At 48.7% G+C, this 16,853-nt stretch overlaps 1 protein-coding gene across 2 annotated transcripts; it reads right to left on the bottom strand.

Moving 5' to 3' along the window:
• Window positions 1-3,715: 3,715 nt before the first annotated feature.
• ATP6V1B2 (ATPase H+ transporting V1 subunit B2) lies at window positions 3,716-15,048 on the bottom strand. Of its 2 annotated transcripts, none has more exons than XM_054224922.1 (14): window positions 14,915-15,048; window positions 12,158-12,213; window positions 11,361-11,459; window positions 10,625-10,718; window positions 10,449-10,526; window positions 9,802-9,941; window positions 9,567-9,668; window positions 9,088-9,185; window positions 8,714-8,837; window positions 8,128-8,278; window positions 7,683-7,765; window positions 7,487-7,591; window positions 7,143-7,272; window positions 3,716-4,153 (listed from the first exon to the last, which is right to left on the bottom strand). In XM_054224922.1, the coding sequence occupies exons 1-14, from the start codon at window positions 15,021-15,023 to the stop codon at window positions 4,110-4,112; spliced, it is 1,413 nt and encodes a 470-aa protein (XP_054080897.1). In that variant the 5' UTR covers window positions 15,024-15,048; the 3' UTR covers window positions 3,716-4,109. The 2 variants fall into 2 exon arrangements, with proteins under 2 accessions (XP_054080897.1, XP_054080896.1); XM_054224921.1 differs by lacking the exon at window positions 3,716-4,153 and adding an exon at window positions 5,331-7,019.
• Between the last annotated feature and the right edge of the window lie 1,805 nt (window positions 15,049-16,853).

Genomic DNA, 16,853 nt, shown 5'->3' with positions numbered 1-16,853 from the left:
GCAGCTGTGTCGCTCCCAGTTGAGCCGCGGCCACCCTGCCCGCTCCGTGGCTGGCCGGGCTCCGCCTGTACAGATAATTATTTTTCTGCAGGTTTTTCGGATGTTATTTCTGGTGACCGATGTAAACTACTGGTAATTTTATGTTTTTATTTATAAATAAATTTTTAAAAACTTCCGTAGCCTCTGGGAGTGCCCGGCTCAGCAGCGCTCGGAGGGTTTTCATCGCCAGTGAGCGGCAACGCGGCACAGGGCTTCACCGTGCCCCTCTCACGTCCCCCCCCCCAAGCCACAAACCATTTATCGCAGCACACCAAGGTCCCCTTTGGGGACATCCTTCCACCTGGCCCTGGTTGTTCCCAGCCCCGCGAGCGCTTTGCCATGCGGGCGAGCGGCGTTATCTCCGCTGTGCAGCTGGGATAACCCATGCATGGAAAAGCGGCGACTTGGCCTCCGGCAAACGTGGGGGTGTTGGAGAGGAGGAGATAATCCGCCCGGCCCCGCTCCCAGCCCGTGCTCCACGGCTTCTCCCCCCCGCTTTGCAGGTGAGACGGACTTTCATCCCGACCCCACACAGCCCAAAGCCCCGGACATCCCCAGGGCGGGCAGGTCCATCCCCCCCGGCCGGCAGAGAAAAGAATCACAGAGGGAGAAATGCAGTGGAAACACCCTAACGAAAGACAAGGGCATGTTTTGACTATTTAAGCTGTTTTCCTTCAAAACCGATCGACTCACAGTCAGTTTGCACCGCATGGATCTGGCGGTTTCACAGGTCTAAACAGCATGGGGGGGAGATAAAGGGGGAGGTTGGGGGGCAGGAAACAGGGGGAAACACTCAAATTGAGGAAAACACTGTTCGCCCCGACTCCTCCGGCTGCCCTACGGGGCAGTCACCCCACCGCAGCGCAGGGTGGGGGGGGCCCAACTCACACACAAGCCGCTCTGTGCCCCCCAGAAAAGGCACCCAGCTCCCGCCGACACTTTCCAGGGAAACCTTGGCTTTGCTCATGCTGCCTGAGGCGTGAGGGAAGTTTATTTTTAGAGCCTTTGAAAGCTGCCGAGGAGGAAGGAGATGGAAAACCACGTGCGAGGGCTCTCTTTCTCCTGAGCGGCACCTTCTGTTAGAAACCACCTCTGACCATCACCTGCCCCGGCTGCTGCCAGCTCCCCTGAGCCCTTCCCAGGCTTATCCATGTATCCGGGCCAGGGGAGCGGCAGGGAGGAGACCCCCTGTTATCCCGGGTTATCCCAGGGGACATCCCTGTCCTGCAGAGGTCACGACTGAACTGCAGATGCTGCAGCGCAGCAAAGCAGAGGCTTACCGGGGCTGAGCAGGAGCCAGGGCAGGTCCCGGAGCCAGCGCAGCATCCCTGAGGGCACACCCGCCATAAGGACAGCTTCTTGTCAGCGCCCAGGACGCTGAGAAACCAAAACCCCAGCCCTGGGGAACCCGGGCTGCTTCTCCGATTGAACCAGGTGAGGGTCCCACCCCTTTTCCTCCAAAACCTTAATGGAGCTACTGATGAGAAGAAGCTGTGTCCCCCCCGCAGGAAGGGCTCAGGCGGCAGAAATCAGGGAGCGGGCACCACCTGGCCCTTGTAGGGCTGTTACACATGAGCACAGCTCTAATGGAGGCCCGGCTCCAGCGTGGGGACACCGTGAGATTGCAAGGAAAGCTGAAGGGAAGAAGACAACCTCAGCCCGGTCCCTGCTGCCCTGGGAGGAAGGAGCAGAAAGCCCTGATAACGCCGGGGTAAAGCCATTCCCCCGCCATACCCAGCGCTTTCTCCGTGCCCGGTTGACCGTGAGCAGGATGGCATCGGTGTGTGCCAGGGCTCCCAAGCCGATCGGAGCACGGCAGGCACGGATGGCTCGGGGCATGGGGGGCAAAGGGGGAGAAGCAGCACCAGCTCGTGCGTCTCCCCCACAGTCACTGGGGTCCCTGCTTCGGGCCAGCTCCGCTCCAGCTGCCCGAGCGCCAACCGCCCTCAAACAGAAGGAGTCTGAATTAGTTGTTGAACTAATCAGCGGATGCAAATAAGCTTCAAGATGGAGAAAAGCTGATTTGCATCTTCTTTTAACACCCCGGTGTCACTGCACCCGTTTCTGGCTGGGGAGGGCGAGGGGGGGGGGAGGGAGGCAGAGTCAGACCTAAAAATCTCAGCCGAGACAAGACCAGGGCTGCCTTTGAAAGAGCAATTAAGCCGAGCCACCTCTTGCTCGCCAGGGTGATGGAGGGTCGGAGGCAAAGCTGCTTTTGATGTGCAAATAACCTGCGGCAGCTCTCCCCACCAGCCCGCTCCCCTGCCTTACATCTGCCAGCCCCAACCGAAAACCCAAGGGGCAGGGTGGGGGGAAACGGGCCCAATGTTTGCTCTTCCCCCACCCCCCCCCCCAAATGAGCCGACAGCTGGCGTGTGCTTCTCGAGGGGACCTGACGGGCTGACATCAGTTGGCGAAGGGGGATCAGACCCCCAGGCAGTCCTCGTTAGTCATTACCAAAAATGAAAAAAAAGAAAAAAAAAAAAAGAAAAAAACAGCATGTAAATGCACTAAGGCAGCAGCTGGGAGATCAGCACGTCCCATTTAGCATGGTACCTGCTGTCTCTGCGCCATGAAATATTGGGCTGTTTGTTTAGCATCCGGCTGAGCGCCGTGTCGAGGGCTCATCGCGCCACCCGGCCCGACGCCACGTGGAGGGGCACCCCTTCCTCCCCGTCCTCAGCGCCCCTCAGCTTTCCCGCCCTATTTTCTCAGCGAAGGGCTGCGTTCTCGGCTTAGCGCTGAATAGCTGCGCTGCAAGCCCCAGCCTGCTCCCGGGGCCTCCGGCTGATGGCGGCTACAGCTATTTCTGTCATTCCCTTCTTCCAGGGCCCTGTGCCAGGCTCGGGCTGTTCACTACCTGCGAGCTTTAGTCTGTGGGACAGGCTCTGCTGCGAGCCAGGGACCTGCCTGTGTGCAGGGGGAGGGAGACGCTGCGCCTGCCTCAGCAGATGGGTTTTCTCCAGCAGCCGGGGAGCATGAGACAGGGAGGATGGAGGTACTGGGTCCAGTTCTGGGCTCCCCGGTTCCAGAAGGACAGGGAACGGCTGGAGAGGGGACAGCAAAGGGCCACCAAGAGGATGAGGGGACTGGAACATCTCTCTGATGGGGAAAGGCTGAGGGATTTGGGGCTCTTCAGTCTGGAAAAAAGCCGACTGAGGGGGGATCTTATCAACGCTGATCAATACTTCAAGGGGGGGGTGTCAGGAGGACGGGGCCAGGCTCTTCTCAGTGGTGCCCAGGGACAGGACAAGGGATGACGGGCACAAACTTGACCGTGGGAAGTTCCATCTCAAGACGAGGAGGAACTTCTTTGCTGTGAGGGTGGCAGAGCCCTGGCACAGGCTGCCCAGAGAGGTGGGGGAGTCTCCGTCTCTGGAGACATCCCAAACCCCACCCTGGAGGCGTCCCTGTGCCACCTGCTCTGGGTGACCCTGCTCTGGCCGGGGGTTGGATGAGGGGATCTCCAGAGGTCCCTTCCCACCCCGGCCACTCTGGGATTCTGTGGCTGCAGCAAGACAGCTGGTCGGGGAGCCGACACGTGGCAGTTGGCTCCATCCCCGCTCGGGCGCACAGTGCCGCTGCGTGGCTGCCACGCTCCATCCCGCACGGCGTCTGCCGCAGCCCATCCCGCCTCTCCCCGCCAGGCAGGCTGAGCACGCAGCTCCCCTGTGCTGCCCACAACAGCTATTTTATCCCCAGCACAAAGCCACCCTCGCTATTTATATTCATCCCAAACCTTTGTCTGGCTCGGACAAGCCACACTCTCATTGACGGCTTCGCTCACATGGGAGCTGCTCACCAGCCTGCCCTGAGCCACAGAACGCATCTCATTGGAGCTTAATTGCCGGGAATATGCTTGTTATTGCAGAATTCCTTTTGCTTTGCTCTAACACACACACCTTTCAGGAGTGCTCACCCACCCTCAGGAATGCTTGTCCAACCTTTGTCCCCGAAACCGGTCACCTGCTGAGGGGTTTCAGGAACTCACCGGACTTTGGAATTTCTCCTCTTACTCATGTTTTCAAAACCTGCATTAGGGCACGCCAGCGGCTGCCATCTGCTCGTGGTTATTCCTGCGCCCCAACCACAGGCTCCCTCCAGACAGTGACTCCTGAGGGGGGAAATGGGTAGAAAAAGTCAAAAGCACTTGCCCAAAGTTTGTTTTTTTTTTTTTTTTAAGCCATCAGGCATGTTTTCAGCATACTCGATCTTCCTTTCACACCAAATGAGCAGCCTTTCAAGCTCTGTGGGACAATCAAAGCCGTTATTAATACTGAGGATGTGGGATTTGTAACTTAGCGTCTCTCCTGGTGAAAAATATACTGCAGGAACCAGCTTGGACATTTAAATGAGTTTTAAAAAAAAAAAATGAGCTAATGTCTCTGTCTACCTCAAGGACTTGTATTTCTGTACAAGAAACAGCTCGAATTATAGCCTGGTACAACATTTAATAGAAGACCTGAGACGGCCTCAGGCTTTTATCAGTCAGAACAAACTCTGTTTACGGAGACGGAGAGGGCACAGCTCAGCACAGCAGGGCACAGCTTTTCAAAGATGAACGGCAAATTCAGCAGCAAGAAAAGGGGCTTTCTTCCCTCAAAGCGCCTGGTTTTGACGTGCACCTTGTTCAGCAAAGGAAGGCGTGTTGGGGCTTCCCTCCGCTCCCTGGAGTGCATCAGGGAGAATCCTGGATCTCCTCGTTTCACACCGTTCTGTCTCTCACCTTCAGCAGCCCCTGCTGCAAACCCGCACAAGTGACTCACGGAGAGGGACAGACACCAGGGATTTAAGCAGAGTCATGCCCCGGGCTGTCTGCAGGGATCACCTGAATAAACTACCCAGGCCCCCCTTACCTTTAGTAGTGCCGTTCATACAGAAAATTTAAAGTCCACACACATCTAAGCTCATTTTCAAGACGCTTTTTAAGGTTTCCCACCCTCCTCTGGTGCAAACTGCCCCCCGAGACCCCTGGGGTATAGCATTTCCCTCCAACATTCCTGCAAAGCCTGTACCCGTGACTGCGCCTCCCACCCACTCCAGCGGCACAAAGCACTCCGTCCTGAAGCCGAAGGCCAAATCCTCCTCATCAAAAGCGACCGGCGCTAGCAATAATGTGGGGGTGGCTCAAGTGGCCCTCACTGCATGGGCAGAAAAGGAACTGAAAAGCGCTTTCAGCACATTATGAAATAGTTTCGTTCAGGTAAACAGCATCCCCAGTGGCAAAGGACACCTTAGCCACTGCTGAAAGACCCAAAGTTGGTTTTAACCACAGAATCACAAAAACTTCCTTTTTTTTTTAACACCTTCCATATTTAATTTATTTAGATATTCTCTACATTAAAGTATTCTCATGCCAACACTTCCAACCTCCCATCCCTACCTCAAGAAAAATAGACTTGACACAGCTTTAGGGTGGAATGCACTGGAATAAAGTTGCTATTGCGCCCAAGTTACAGAGAACACTGAACAAACTCTAGAAAGAACTGCGCACAGGAGACGTCAGGGAAAGCTGGAATTAGTACACCATCGTTCGAGTCATGTTAGCACCTTCCTAGACGAGCCCCGAAGGCGTTTCGAGAGGTGCAACATGCTTTGGTTAGCTAGACCAGAGCTTAGACTACATTAAGCCTGGAAAAAAGCAAGAAAGCCTGCCAGCACTGGGCTCCGAGCCTCGTCTGAGCCAATCTGAACAAATACAACACCGAATCGACTAGCCAAGTTTGCAGTGTTTGGGAATGCTGAGCTCTCCTGGCTAGCCAAATCTGTGCCTGGAGTGCAAACCACAACAGTTTCAAACACGACTCAGGACCCAGTGCCACCTGGAGCATGCTTTATAACAGAATTCAAAATATCCATTCACGCATTCGGTTGCTTCCTCCTGTTGCATCGTTTAGTACAAGACATACTTTAAAAGCTGACCTCCCACCAGTACAACTGTGTCAGGTATAAGGTTTTTTTTTTTTTTTACATCTCATAATCCCCTTCAGTAGCAGCACAAAGCCTTGAATTACCTACAGTTTTTGCCCACTGGGACACTACTGATCTCATAATGCTTTAGCTGCTCTTTTGTGTCTCTGGCATTTCCAGAATTCAAAGGAAAAAAAAGACAAGGGTAAGTAGGAAACCTACTCTGCAAACTTCAATTTGAAACCTTCGATTCAGTAATTAAGCCTTATCATGCTACGTTCAGGTAGCAACACACTGGCCTGTGACCTCTGAGGAGACCCTTTGCTTGTGGAAAAGCACCTAGCGTGCCTACTAGTGTTCTCAGTTCATGCACACCTTTAAGAATCTTAAGCCATAGTTAAAAAAATCAGGAACTGGCACTTTTCAGAAAGGTATGTTGTCACACACCACGCTTTCCACATATTAGCCTGGTCTTCAGGCACAGCAGCAGGACAGCAGAGTGCCATCTGTTCTACCAGCAGCTCAGCAACCGCCTAAGACCGTACTGAGCAGATGCTCTGGACAAAGGAAGTCACATTGGCTCTTTCATGTTTTCTAAACCACGTGCTCCTGGTTTCAAAGTAAAGATTTGCAATTTCTGGTAATCCTCAGACATTCCCCTTGAAATGTCTACAAGAAGTCCAGTTCAAAGAACAAGCTTCGTAATAGCTATTGCACATTTGTAAGAGCTGGCCTAAGTATTTTCCTGAAGATCCAGGCTTTGGAAGAAGGGATATTTTAAAAACTGGTATCAGTGTACATTGGAACACTGGCACAAATGTCACCTATTCTTGGTTTTAATTGTAAGGGCAACAAGTAAACACCAACACATGAAAAAAGAAAACAAACAGCATTTCACAGAGCAAGGAATCAGAGATGAAGCTGTGGCTAGTGTTTTGCAGTTGAATCTCGAGGATAGAATTCAGCCAGTGTTGTCTGAGGAATTCTCTTCAACATCTCCTTGGGGAAGATTCGCAAAAGCTGCCATCCAATGTCCAAGGTCTCGTAAACAGTGCGGTTTTCATAAGGACCTGCAGACAGCAACCGCAGACTGAAATATGGGGCAGGAAAGCGCCTCCCCACCAGGCAGATCTGAGAACAAGAGCTGCTAGGTGTTAACGCATCCTGTGATGTTCTTGGAACAAGACACTTACCCTGAGCAATGAAGTTCTTCTCAAACTTCTGCAGAAACTCCAGATAAAGAAGATCATCCGAGGTAAGAGCTTCCTCACCAACTACAGCCTTCATAGCCTGTACATCCTTTCCGATAGCATAGCAGGCATACTAGAAGGGATAGAAACAGAAGTGCTTTTACCTTGATCACCCCTGTAATGATTTGTGTTCAAACCCAAACAAAGGGTCTCACTAAACAGTCAGTGCTTTAAAGCAGCCTCAGGAGTGTTCTGGGTTGCAGCTGTCTGGCACGCCCTTCACAGGCTGTTTCGCGAGAGGTGTATTTGAACGATGACTCTGCTTCTCTGAGGAGGTTTTTACATACCAGTTGGTTGGATACATCTGCATGGTCCTTCCTGGTCATACCCTCTCCAATAGCTGACTTCATCAGTCGAGACAAGGAGGGCAAGACATTAATGGGCGGGTAAATCTGGAGGAAAGAGACATCCACGAATTCCAACATTAGTATTTCAAAGAGTACAGAGTAATCTTAAATATGTTCTAACCAGTGTGGTACACACCTGTCTGTTATGCAGCTGCCTGTCCACATAGATTTGTCCCTCGGTGATGTATCCAGTCAAGTCAGGGATAGGATGAGTAATATCTGAGGAAAAGAGTGGTTTGACAGTTTTCAGGCCTTTTATATCGATTCTAGCACTGATGCAGCAGCTTTTTTGCTGTGACTTCTAAAGTAAAATGCCACCAGTTGGTACCCCCGTATATCACCAAGTGTTCTTATGCCAGGATTAGAGCTGTAAGCACTCCTGGTAAAGGCCTGGAGAACAGTCCTGAAGCCTGAACATTTCTATTAGCAATACAGAGAAAGCAGCCAAGAACTGCAATATTCAAATGGAAACCTAAAGGCCAAAGGACCTCCTAATCTTTCTGTACGTCCAAGGTAAGGCAGGTCACTCCAAAGGAGTCCTTTAAAGTGCTATTTATTAAAAACACTTGAAAATAACTCACCATCATTGGGCATGGTAAGAATAGGAATCTGAGTAATGGAACCATTTCTGCCTTCCACGCGCCCAGCGCGCTCATATATAGTAGCCAAGTCAGTGTACATGTAACCTGGGAAACCACGACGGCCAGGCACTTCCTCTCTAGCTGCCGAAACCTGAGGCAACCCAGAAAAACATTTCCAAGAAATCAGAGCACTCACACAGACCTGCTGTCTCCCCTAATTAAGCTACACTAGTGTCTTCAAGGACTTCCTCCTGCAGGTGATACCAAAATCCAGCCACACAAACCCCTATTACGAGAAATGTGTCACCACAACCGTGTATGACAGACAAGATGCCAAGGCCAATCAGAAATTATAATATCAAACTGTTGAATACCACTAGTCAAGTAAGTTTAGCTATCACAGAAGCAGTGGCTTTTTGACTGAACATAAACCTGGACCATCAATGAGTAACTAAAAGCCTCACTGGCTATTTAAGAACATTGCAAAGAATACTAATTGTAACAGCTTGAGCAGAAGTCTACATTCTCACTTTATGCTAGAAACCCCTTTTGCCAACACCTGGCACATGAGTTAATAACTGCGTACCTCTCGCAGAGCTTCAGCATAGGAGCTCATATCTGTCAGAATGACCAACACGTGCTTCTCACACTGATACGCCAAGAACTCTGCTGTCGTTAGAGCTAGACGAGGCGTGATAATGCGTTCAATGCTGAAACAGAATGGTATGGCATTATTTATGGCAAGTGCTTTAAGGCTGCGAGGTAACAGTCCGAACTTACAAATACTTAAATCCTCTGAAAACCTGCTATGTGCACCAACTGGAGTGCCAGCATTTCATATTCAACTTTCCTGCAACGTGCCAACATAAGTTACATCCAGCAGGACACCAGCAAGGCTTCAGCTTCCAATTTACTTGTTCTTTTCAGCCTTTTCCCAACAATCATAGTGCGACTACTTACGTCGGATCATTGGCCAAATTCAGGAACAGACACACATTGTCCATGGACCCATTTTCCTCAAAGTCTGATTTGAAGAACCGAGCAGTTTCCATGTTCACCTAAATCACGATATTAAGGCATCAGTGCCACACCACATTTTAGTATGTTACGCTTTGCATCATATCAAGGTCTAAACACCTCATTAGTAATCCATAAGCAAAGCACTCTGTATCATGAAGACTCCCCAACATTGCCAACAGAATGAGTTATTTCTAGAATTCCAGGCTAGAAATTTTAAGTTTTAGATACTTTGTCCTGATCAGACACACTTCTGGTACTTATGGCCATTTGGGCTTTTCCACCATTCAGCCAAACAATTCAGCACTGTTTAGTTATAGCTGTAAGACCTACTGAGAATACTTTCAAAAAAGTAATGTTCAGTTACTTTCAGCACTGTCTTATTACTCAAGCATCTTTTTCTGCCAATAATATTGACTTACACCCATAGCAGCAAACACGATGGCAAAGTTTTCCTCACTGTAGTCCATCACATCTTTGGACTTCTTCACCAAGCCAGCCTGGCGACAGATCTGAGCTGCGATCTAGACAGAAGAATGTTTCAGTCCATCTGTATATTTGATGCTATTACACAGACCAGAATTTATCTTAGTTGACTTTTTAACCTCACTGAAACACAAGCTGCTAACCGTTTAGGGAGTAGCTTTGAGTACTCACCTCATTGTGGGGCAAGCCAGCAGCTGAGAATATGGGGATTTTCTGCCCCCTGGCAATACTGTTCATACCATCTATAGCAGAAATGCCAGTTTGAATCATTTCTTCTGGATAGATACGACATTGGGGATTGATTGGCTGACCTGTTATATTTTTTAAGAGAACACATGTTATTCCAGGCGCATGTGCGGAGCTTGATCAAGCTACCACTGACCTTGAGCACTGATCTAAGGCACACGTCAAAAGATGCACGCCCCACTGTTAGACCTACAAATCTATAGATGTGCCTGGTCAACCCCGAGCCTTTTGTAGATCGCAAGACTCTGCCATTCCATCATTGTGTAAACTGTAAGAGTGCTTTCAAGAAAAGCCTGCCAAGTTATTAGCTTTTTATCTTTGGAGGCTGTATAATTAAGACAGTCTACAAATACTTCAGCTTCCAAGCGTTACTGAAAACAGTTATTTTCTGCTACCTCATCATCCTGCATTTGTGTAAATTTGAGTTTTATGCCACACACATACTTAAAAAATAAGATTAAACTCCCCCTAACCACTGGATCCTATGTTCAAAACTAAAACTATGGTAACATTCAGAAATCAGACAGCAGATTTGTCTTTAACTCCATACCAGAAATGGATTAAGAACATACCCATTATGTCAAGGAAGTCTTCAGCCAAGACAATGGGGCCTCTGTCTATAGGTTTTCCTGATCCATTAAATACTCTGCCTACAAGAAACAGCAATAAAATCAAAATATGTTACTGTGAAAATAAGTTAGCACGTGATAAGTCTGTTCATTCTTCAAAGCAAGATGCAAATACTTACCAAGCATATCCTCAGAGACAGGGGTTCGAAGAATATCCCCAGTAAACTCACAAGATGTTTTCTTAGCATCAATACCTGAAGTTCCTTCAAATACCTGTAAATATACCACAAGAAGAAAAAAAACACACACAGGAGAAGGGAGTAAGTATTGTGCTTTACAAATCAACACACGAGAATGCTGCTTCACAGCTTGAGAACTTGATCAGCCACAGGGCAGAAAAGCAAGGCAGTCCTCTGCAAGCAACGCATTTCAAGAGCACCTCGCTGGTACGAAACATCACAGAAAAACCTACTTTAAACAAAATTAATAAAGTGTATCGGCAGCAACCAACAAACCCGGTGCCATTCCTTTGATCTCAAGTATTTCCCTTTGCCAACAGGGTAAAGCTCTTCAGATAAGAAGAATTAATGTTAACAAGAACAGCTGCTTAGAAGAAATACCCGCATCCACATGGAGCTGATCTTGAATCTAATACTGTACAACTACAGTACAGTTATTTTAATCTAGCAGCAAAGACATCTGGGGGGGATGCAAATAAAAAATGTCACTGTACTCCAGCTTTTAACCTTCTAAAATCATTCATGCCACTTGCACTTGGAAAAAGTAAGTGACTTTTTTAATGTTTACAGTACCAAAAGAACATATGACAAGATAGACCTGACAGGGCTCAGACAGATGCTCGTTAATAAAATGCTGTTCTGTTGCAACAGGAGACACTCCTGTCCCCAGTCGTACCTGAACCACAGCTTTGGAGCCGCTGACCTCCAGCACCTGCCCACTTCTTCTTGTGCCATCAGGAAGAGTCAAATGGACAATCTCTGCATACCTAGGAAACTGAAGATGAGCAAAAAAGATGGTGGAAAACATTAAAATCCAGAAGAAGAGTCATGAAACTAACGTTATCAGTTTCAAGCAAGCTTAATAACTACTAAAGTTTTTCAAAAATAGCTTTATCATCAGAACAAAACTCATTCCAAGACAATTAAATTTTATCAGGCTAAGCCATTTTTACAGGGACTATACAGAGTCCCCTCTCAGAGTAGAATCCGTGCCAAAACACCCTAGTAGTCCTGACGTACTAACTGAAAGCCACGATGCAGCATCTGACAAGAAAAAGCTGGCTTTGCCATCAGTTGCTTGCCTTGAACAGTAATTTGCCAGTAATTTGAAAACAAGTTCCCTTTTACAGAGCACTTATGCTTTGGTAACAAAAAGGCGAAGAACCAAGTGAATACGTACATTTCTACATTCAAGTTTAAACCATGTTTGGGGGATTTTGGTAAAACTGAAACAATGCTTCCTCTCTTTCCCCCAACAGTCTCAACTACCCTCCCTTTCTTCCAGGACATGGACAACTCTCCTTAGCTTCACAGTAATTTGGACACTCATTTATCTCAGCAGTCAGAAACATACCTTCCATAAAAATTGCTCAGTGGACCCATGAATTTCACAGTCTGGATTTAACCTGTCACAGCTTTTCTCATAAGCTCTCCCTCAGAAAATCTTCATTCATTAAGAAACTGAAACTTTACCTTAACTTGATCCAAGATAACCAGGGGACCATTCACACCCGATACAGTTTTATAAGCTGAAAGAAAACAAGCTGCAAGTCAGGTACTTCCTCAGAATATCAGAAATATCCTACGCAAAGTCTTCCAAGTTTCATTCCCATCACCGGTCTCAGGTTTGCAGATTTGGGGCCCAGATCCTTACCTCTTCTGTGTTTATTATGAACTCCAGAAGAAGGACGAGGTACTGAATTACTTGGCCAGCATTTTTTGCTACTGCTTGCAAAGCACCCGAGGGAACATGAAAATATACGATATCGCCTTTTTCTTGTCTGTCACAGAAAGCCACTTGAAGTGAATATCCAGGGATAATCTGGATGCCACCAGAAACACCCATACAATGTAGAGTTGACATTTTAAGCTAAGAAAAATACAGTTGCAAGATCTTTAAAAATCAGGGTTAACAATAGCGTAATCTGTGATAAAGAAGATGCCACTGCAATTTATGTCCAACAAATGGTGAGAAGACCCTAATATCAATACTCAACTTCTAGGCTTTTTTTTTAACTGCAGAAGTGTCCTGCTCCATGACATTAAAATGGCTCACGTCAAAGCCCAGACTTAGCAAAGCAAGCAGATCTCGTGCTCAAAAGCTGATCAACAGAGCTCCTACAGCAAGTTTTGTTTTTTGGCACACTGCTAAGAGGAAACCTTATAAGACCTTTCCTGCTTCCAAGAAAAGGTCAATGCACTGTACTGTAAAAGGTAGAATTTCACCTTAGCCAAACTCCTCCTACTCTTGGGTTATCCTGGCTTAACTTGAGGATTGACACCCGATAGAAGGCCACAGCCAGCCAGCTCACCAGAAAGCTCATGTCTTAAACATCAGCAGCTCAAGTATTAGTGCTACAGACAACTTCTGCACCCAGAATTCACCACTGTGCTATCAGCCCTGTGGAAAAGCCATGAAAATGTAGTAAACCATCCTCCTGTGTTGTTCCAAGGACACAGCAGTATCCCAGCCAGAGCCCAGCATCACCTGAGCCACAGAAAAAAAGTAATGCTGAGTCAAAGCTTTATCAGGGTCACAAGGAACAGTGACCAAGAGAGTGACTCTTAATCACTTATCCCTGGGAGGGAGAAATGAGCAAGTGGAGCCATTTGCAGAGGAGGAGAGACACCAGCACCCGTCCTTGGTCACGCTACGAGGCAGAGGAAACAGGCACTCGTGGTGCTGGGAAAGATCACAAATTCCATGAGCACCAGGCCACAGGGAATCATCTGGCTTAGACACCTCAGTCTGCCCAGGGCTGGCACACTTACCATGTGTTGTCTAGACTATCAACAACACTGTGTTTACACTTAAACAAACAGTTTGAACTGTTGCAGTGTAGTCTCTTAAACAGCAATAATCAAAACAGTATTAGATAAGGTTTGAGGGTCACTGGGTGTATAAGACAGTCGAAAGCTGGAACTCCTATTTCTCAGTTTTACTCTTGTCAAAATCCTGCTGAACACTCCGAGACATTACATGTGCCCCTGAATTAGTCTTAATCAAAAGCACAAGTTGGCCTGCTCCTCTCCCCGAGCAAGGAGAATTACACAGACATTACGCTACGGAGAGGACTCTGCTCTAAGCAGAGTGTTTGCAGCCCGCTGTCTGCAACAAATGGAAAACATTATCTTCAGCAAGCAATTTCATCTCATGACTGTCTCATGAGCACTTCCTCCTCTATCAGCGGGAAGAGGCTTACACTCCTCACTTTGTCCACAAGAATATATTTCCTTGACATCAATCAGCATCAATTCACCTTGAAAGCAGCTGGCCACTGACCCAAAATTCCTGTTTCCATTAAGATCAACCAGTTCTATGGCAAATCAAAAGTAACTCAAATGTTTTTCATATCCAGCTTGCAGGCAATGCCAGTTTGGGCAAAAGCCAAAATCCACATAGAAAAACATGAACTGAAAATGAAGTCACCTTGGCTCCGGCCTTGGCAGAAGCCTCCACTCCTGAGTAAAGCAGAGCAGAAGGCTTGGGGGAGCAGGAATGGTCATGATCAATTTGGCTTTCAAACCAGACGGACATTTTCAAAGAAACCACCGCAGAGAAGCTCCCTGGCTACCCCCTTGTGAGTACTCACGCTATTCAGCTGCACAGGTAGAGTCACTCCTGTAATTACAACCTAGATTAAAAAAAAGGCCAGAAAAAGGCACCTTCAAACAATTTTGACTTTCCCCCGACTACACTGCGATAAAGGGTTTTCTACAAGGCTACTGCATTTCCTCTTTTCCACCACATTTCTCAACTCCATTTTAAAGGAACAGAATCCACACCACCCCCTGCGATTTACAGTAATTTTCAGTTCCTGCTAAAAGCGTAAGTTTTTCACGAAGGACACTGCAACGGCCCATGTCACCCGGTGGAAAACCGGCTCCTGGTTCCAGCGTGTGACTAATTTGAGCGTTTAGACAGGACAAAGCTGTGGAAAGCGCCGCTGCAGCAGCCGGGGCGAGTAAAGGCCCCGCACGACCGGCGGGCACCGGCCCTCGGGACCCCCCGCGCACCCCCAGGCCAGGCCGCCGCCTGTGCCCGAAGAAGGGCTCGGGGGAGGCCGCCTCTGCCGCCAGTGACGGCCCGGCCTACCGGCCTCGCCCGGCGGAGCTGCGGGGCGGCCCGGCCTGCCTGCGGCCCAGCGCGGAGGCCAGGCCGGGCCGGGCCCACCCTCCGCGCCGCCCCCGGGGAGCCCGCCCGCCGCCCGCCCCGGGCCCCGCACTCACTGAGGCGCGGCTGGGAGAGGTAGTCGCGGGTGAGGGCCGCCACCTGGTCCCGCGGCCCGCCGGGCCCGGCGCCGTTCACCAGCCCGCGTACCGCCCGCACCGCCGCCATCTTCTCCGCCGCTCCGGCCCCGCGCGCCGCTGCGCATGCGCTCATATAGCGCCGCCGCGCAGGGCCCCGCCCACCGGGCACGAGGGGGGGGGCGGAGGGGAGGGGGAGCGGAGCTGTCCGCGGTGCTGGGGAGGCGGGCGGTGAGGGGGATAGGGATAGGGAAAGGAAAAAGGAAAAAAGGAAAAAAGGAAAAAAGGAAAAAAGGGGAAAAGGGAAAGGGAAAGGGAAAGGGAAAGGGAGAAATGGGAAAAGAAAATGAAAAAAGGAAAAGAGGAAAGGGGGAAAGAGACAAAGGAAAAGGGAAAAAGGAAAAGGAAAGAGAAGAAAAAGAAAACAAAAGATGTAAAAGATAAAAATAAAAAGAGAAGAAGAGGAAAAAGAGAAAAGGGGAAAAGGAAAAAGGAAAAGGAAGAAAAGGGGGGAAGGAAGGAAGGAAGGAAGGAAGGAAGGAAGGAAGGAAGGAAGGAAGGAAGGAAGGAAGGAAAATTAACTGAACTGAAAGAAGAGCTAAATGACTGAGAAGACAAGAAAAGGAGTAATTCTGCCATAAAAGGAAAGCAGAGCCCTCAGTTCCCGCTCCGGTGACCCCAGCACAGCCGTCCCCAGGCCGGGGTGCAAGGGGCATTGGGGTCCTGCTGGCCCCACTGGGCAATGCCCCGGCTGTGGGGTTTGGGGTCCCACAAGATCCTGACATGCCCTTACAGCCCAGCTGTGCTCCAGTCTGAACCTGTGCTTTGATCGATGAGTGTAGCGGTAGCTGCTTGGGCAGATCAGAGATAAGAAATAAAGTACGAACTGGCAACAAGACAGGGCTGTCGATGGAAACCCCCCACCAGCACTCGTGCCTCACACTCAGACATCAAGGGCTGACTGGTACAACTGTTTAAAGGACAGAATGAGAGCTGTCTTACCCCCTGAACCTTTAATTCAATAAAAAAAGATAGTGGGCTATTTATAAACACCTTTTTCCAGGAAACCATTAAGTTGTCAACCTTCCATTTCCTTATGGGTTATGTATCTCTTCATACATCTTAAATTTTAATAGTTGCTGTTTGTTCTCCTCCTGGCTTAGCAGTGAGATAGAATTATTTGATGTTATAAACAACATTCTATCTCCTTCTGCATTAAAACTAGAAATATTTTGGGGGAATATGTTTTCAAAGACATATTGGCAATTCTGGGGTTGATACAAAGTACCAAGGGCTCATGAGACTGGTGGAAAAAAACCTAAACAATGGCACAAGAAAGTGTTTGGCTAAGGAGCGGGTAAACACCATAAATAATCCCCACATAAAGGGACAATGCCATCGAGTGGATTAAACACAAAACTGGAAGGTTTTGGCCAGGTTTCAGCTCTCCTTCTAATGCAACGTGACTGTGAGCACATTACCGAGCTCTCCTGCTTGTTAAAAGTGGAAAGGACTTAACAAAATACAAACCAGCAGGACTCGCTCGATGGCAGCCTCAAGGGTTACTTCAAGCCCCCCACCACTTTGCAAACTGCTCCCACCTGCGTTCAAAGCCTGGCTACAAGGTGGCCCAGGGGTGTAAACTCCGATTGCTCAAAACACACCTTTTTTGCATTTGAAATATTTTTATTCAGCTCATAGCATTTGAGAGGACGATGCAAATTCGTCCACAGGAGAGCATAAGGCAACAGGCAGCAGCCAACACCCGGGCAGCGGTTCCCGTGCTGGGTAATAGAAACCTTCCAGGAAAGGAAATATTGGCAAAGAGTGATTTTAAAGCAAAGTATGTTTTTACGGGTGCCCGTTCCCATCTCTGTTTACACTGTCAACACTGGGCCGGCCGTATTGCGTCTATAAGGCA

This window comes from Rissa tridactyla, chromosome 20, assembly GCF_028500815.1.
Source record: "Rissa tridactyla isolate bRisTri1 chromosome 20, bRisTri1.patW.cur.20221130, whole genome shotgun sequence".
Taxonomy (NCBI): domain Eukaryota; kingdom Metazoa; phylum Chordata; class Aves; order Charadriiformes; family Laridae; genus Rissa; species Rissa tridactyla.
Note: the sequence above shows the minus strand (reverse complement) of the source record. Positions and strands in the feature narration are given on the sequence as shown.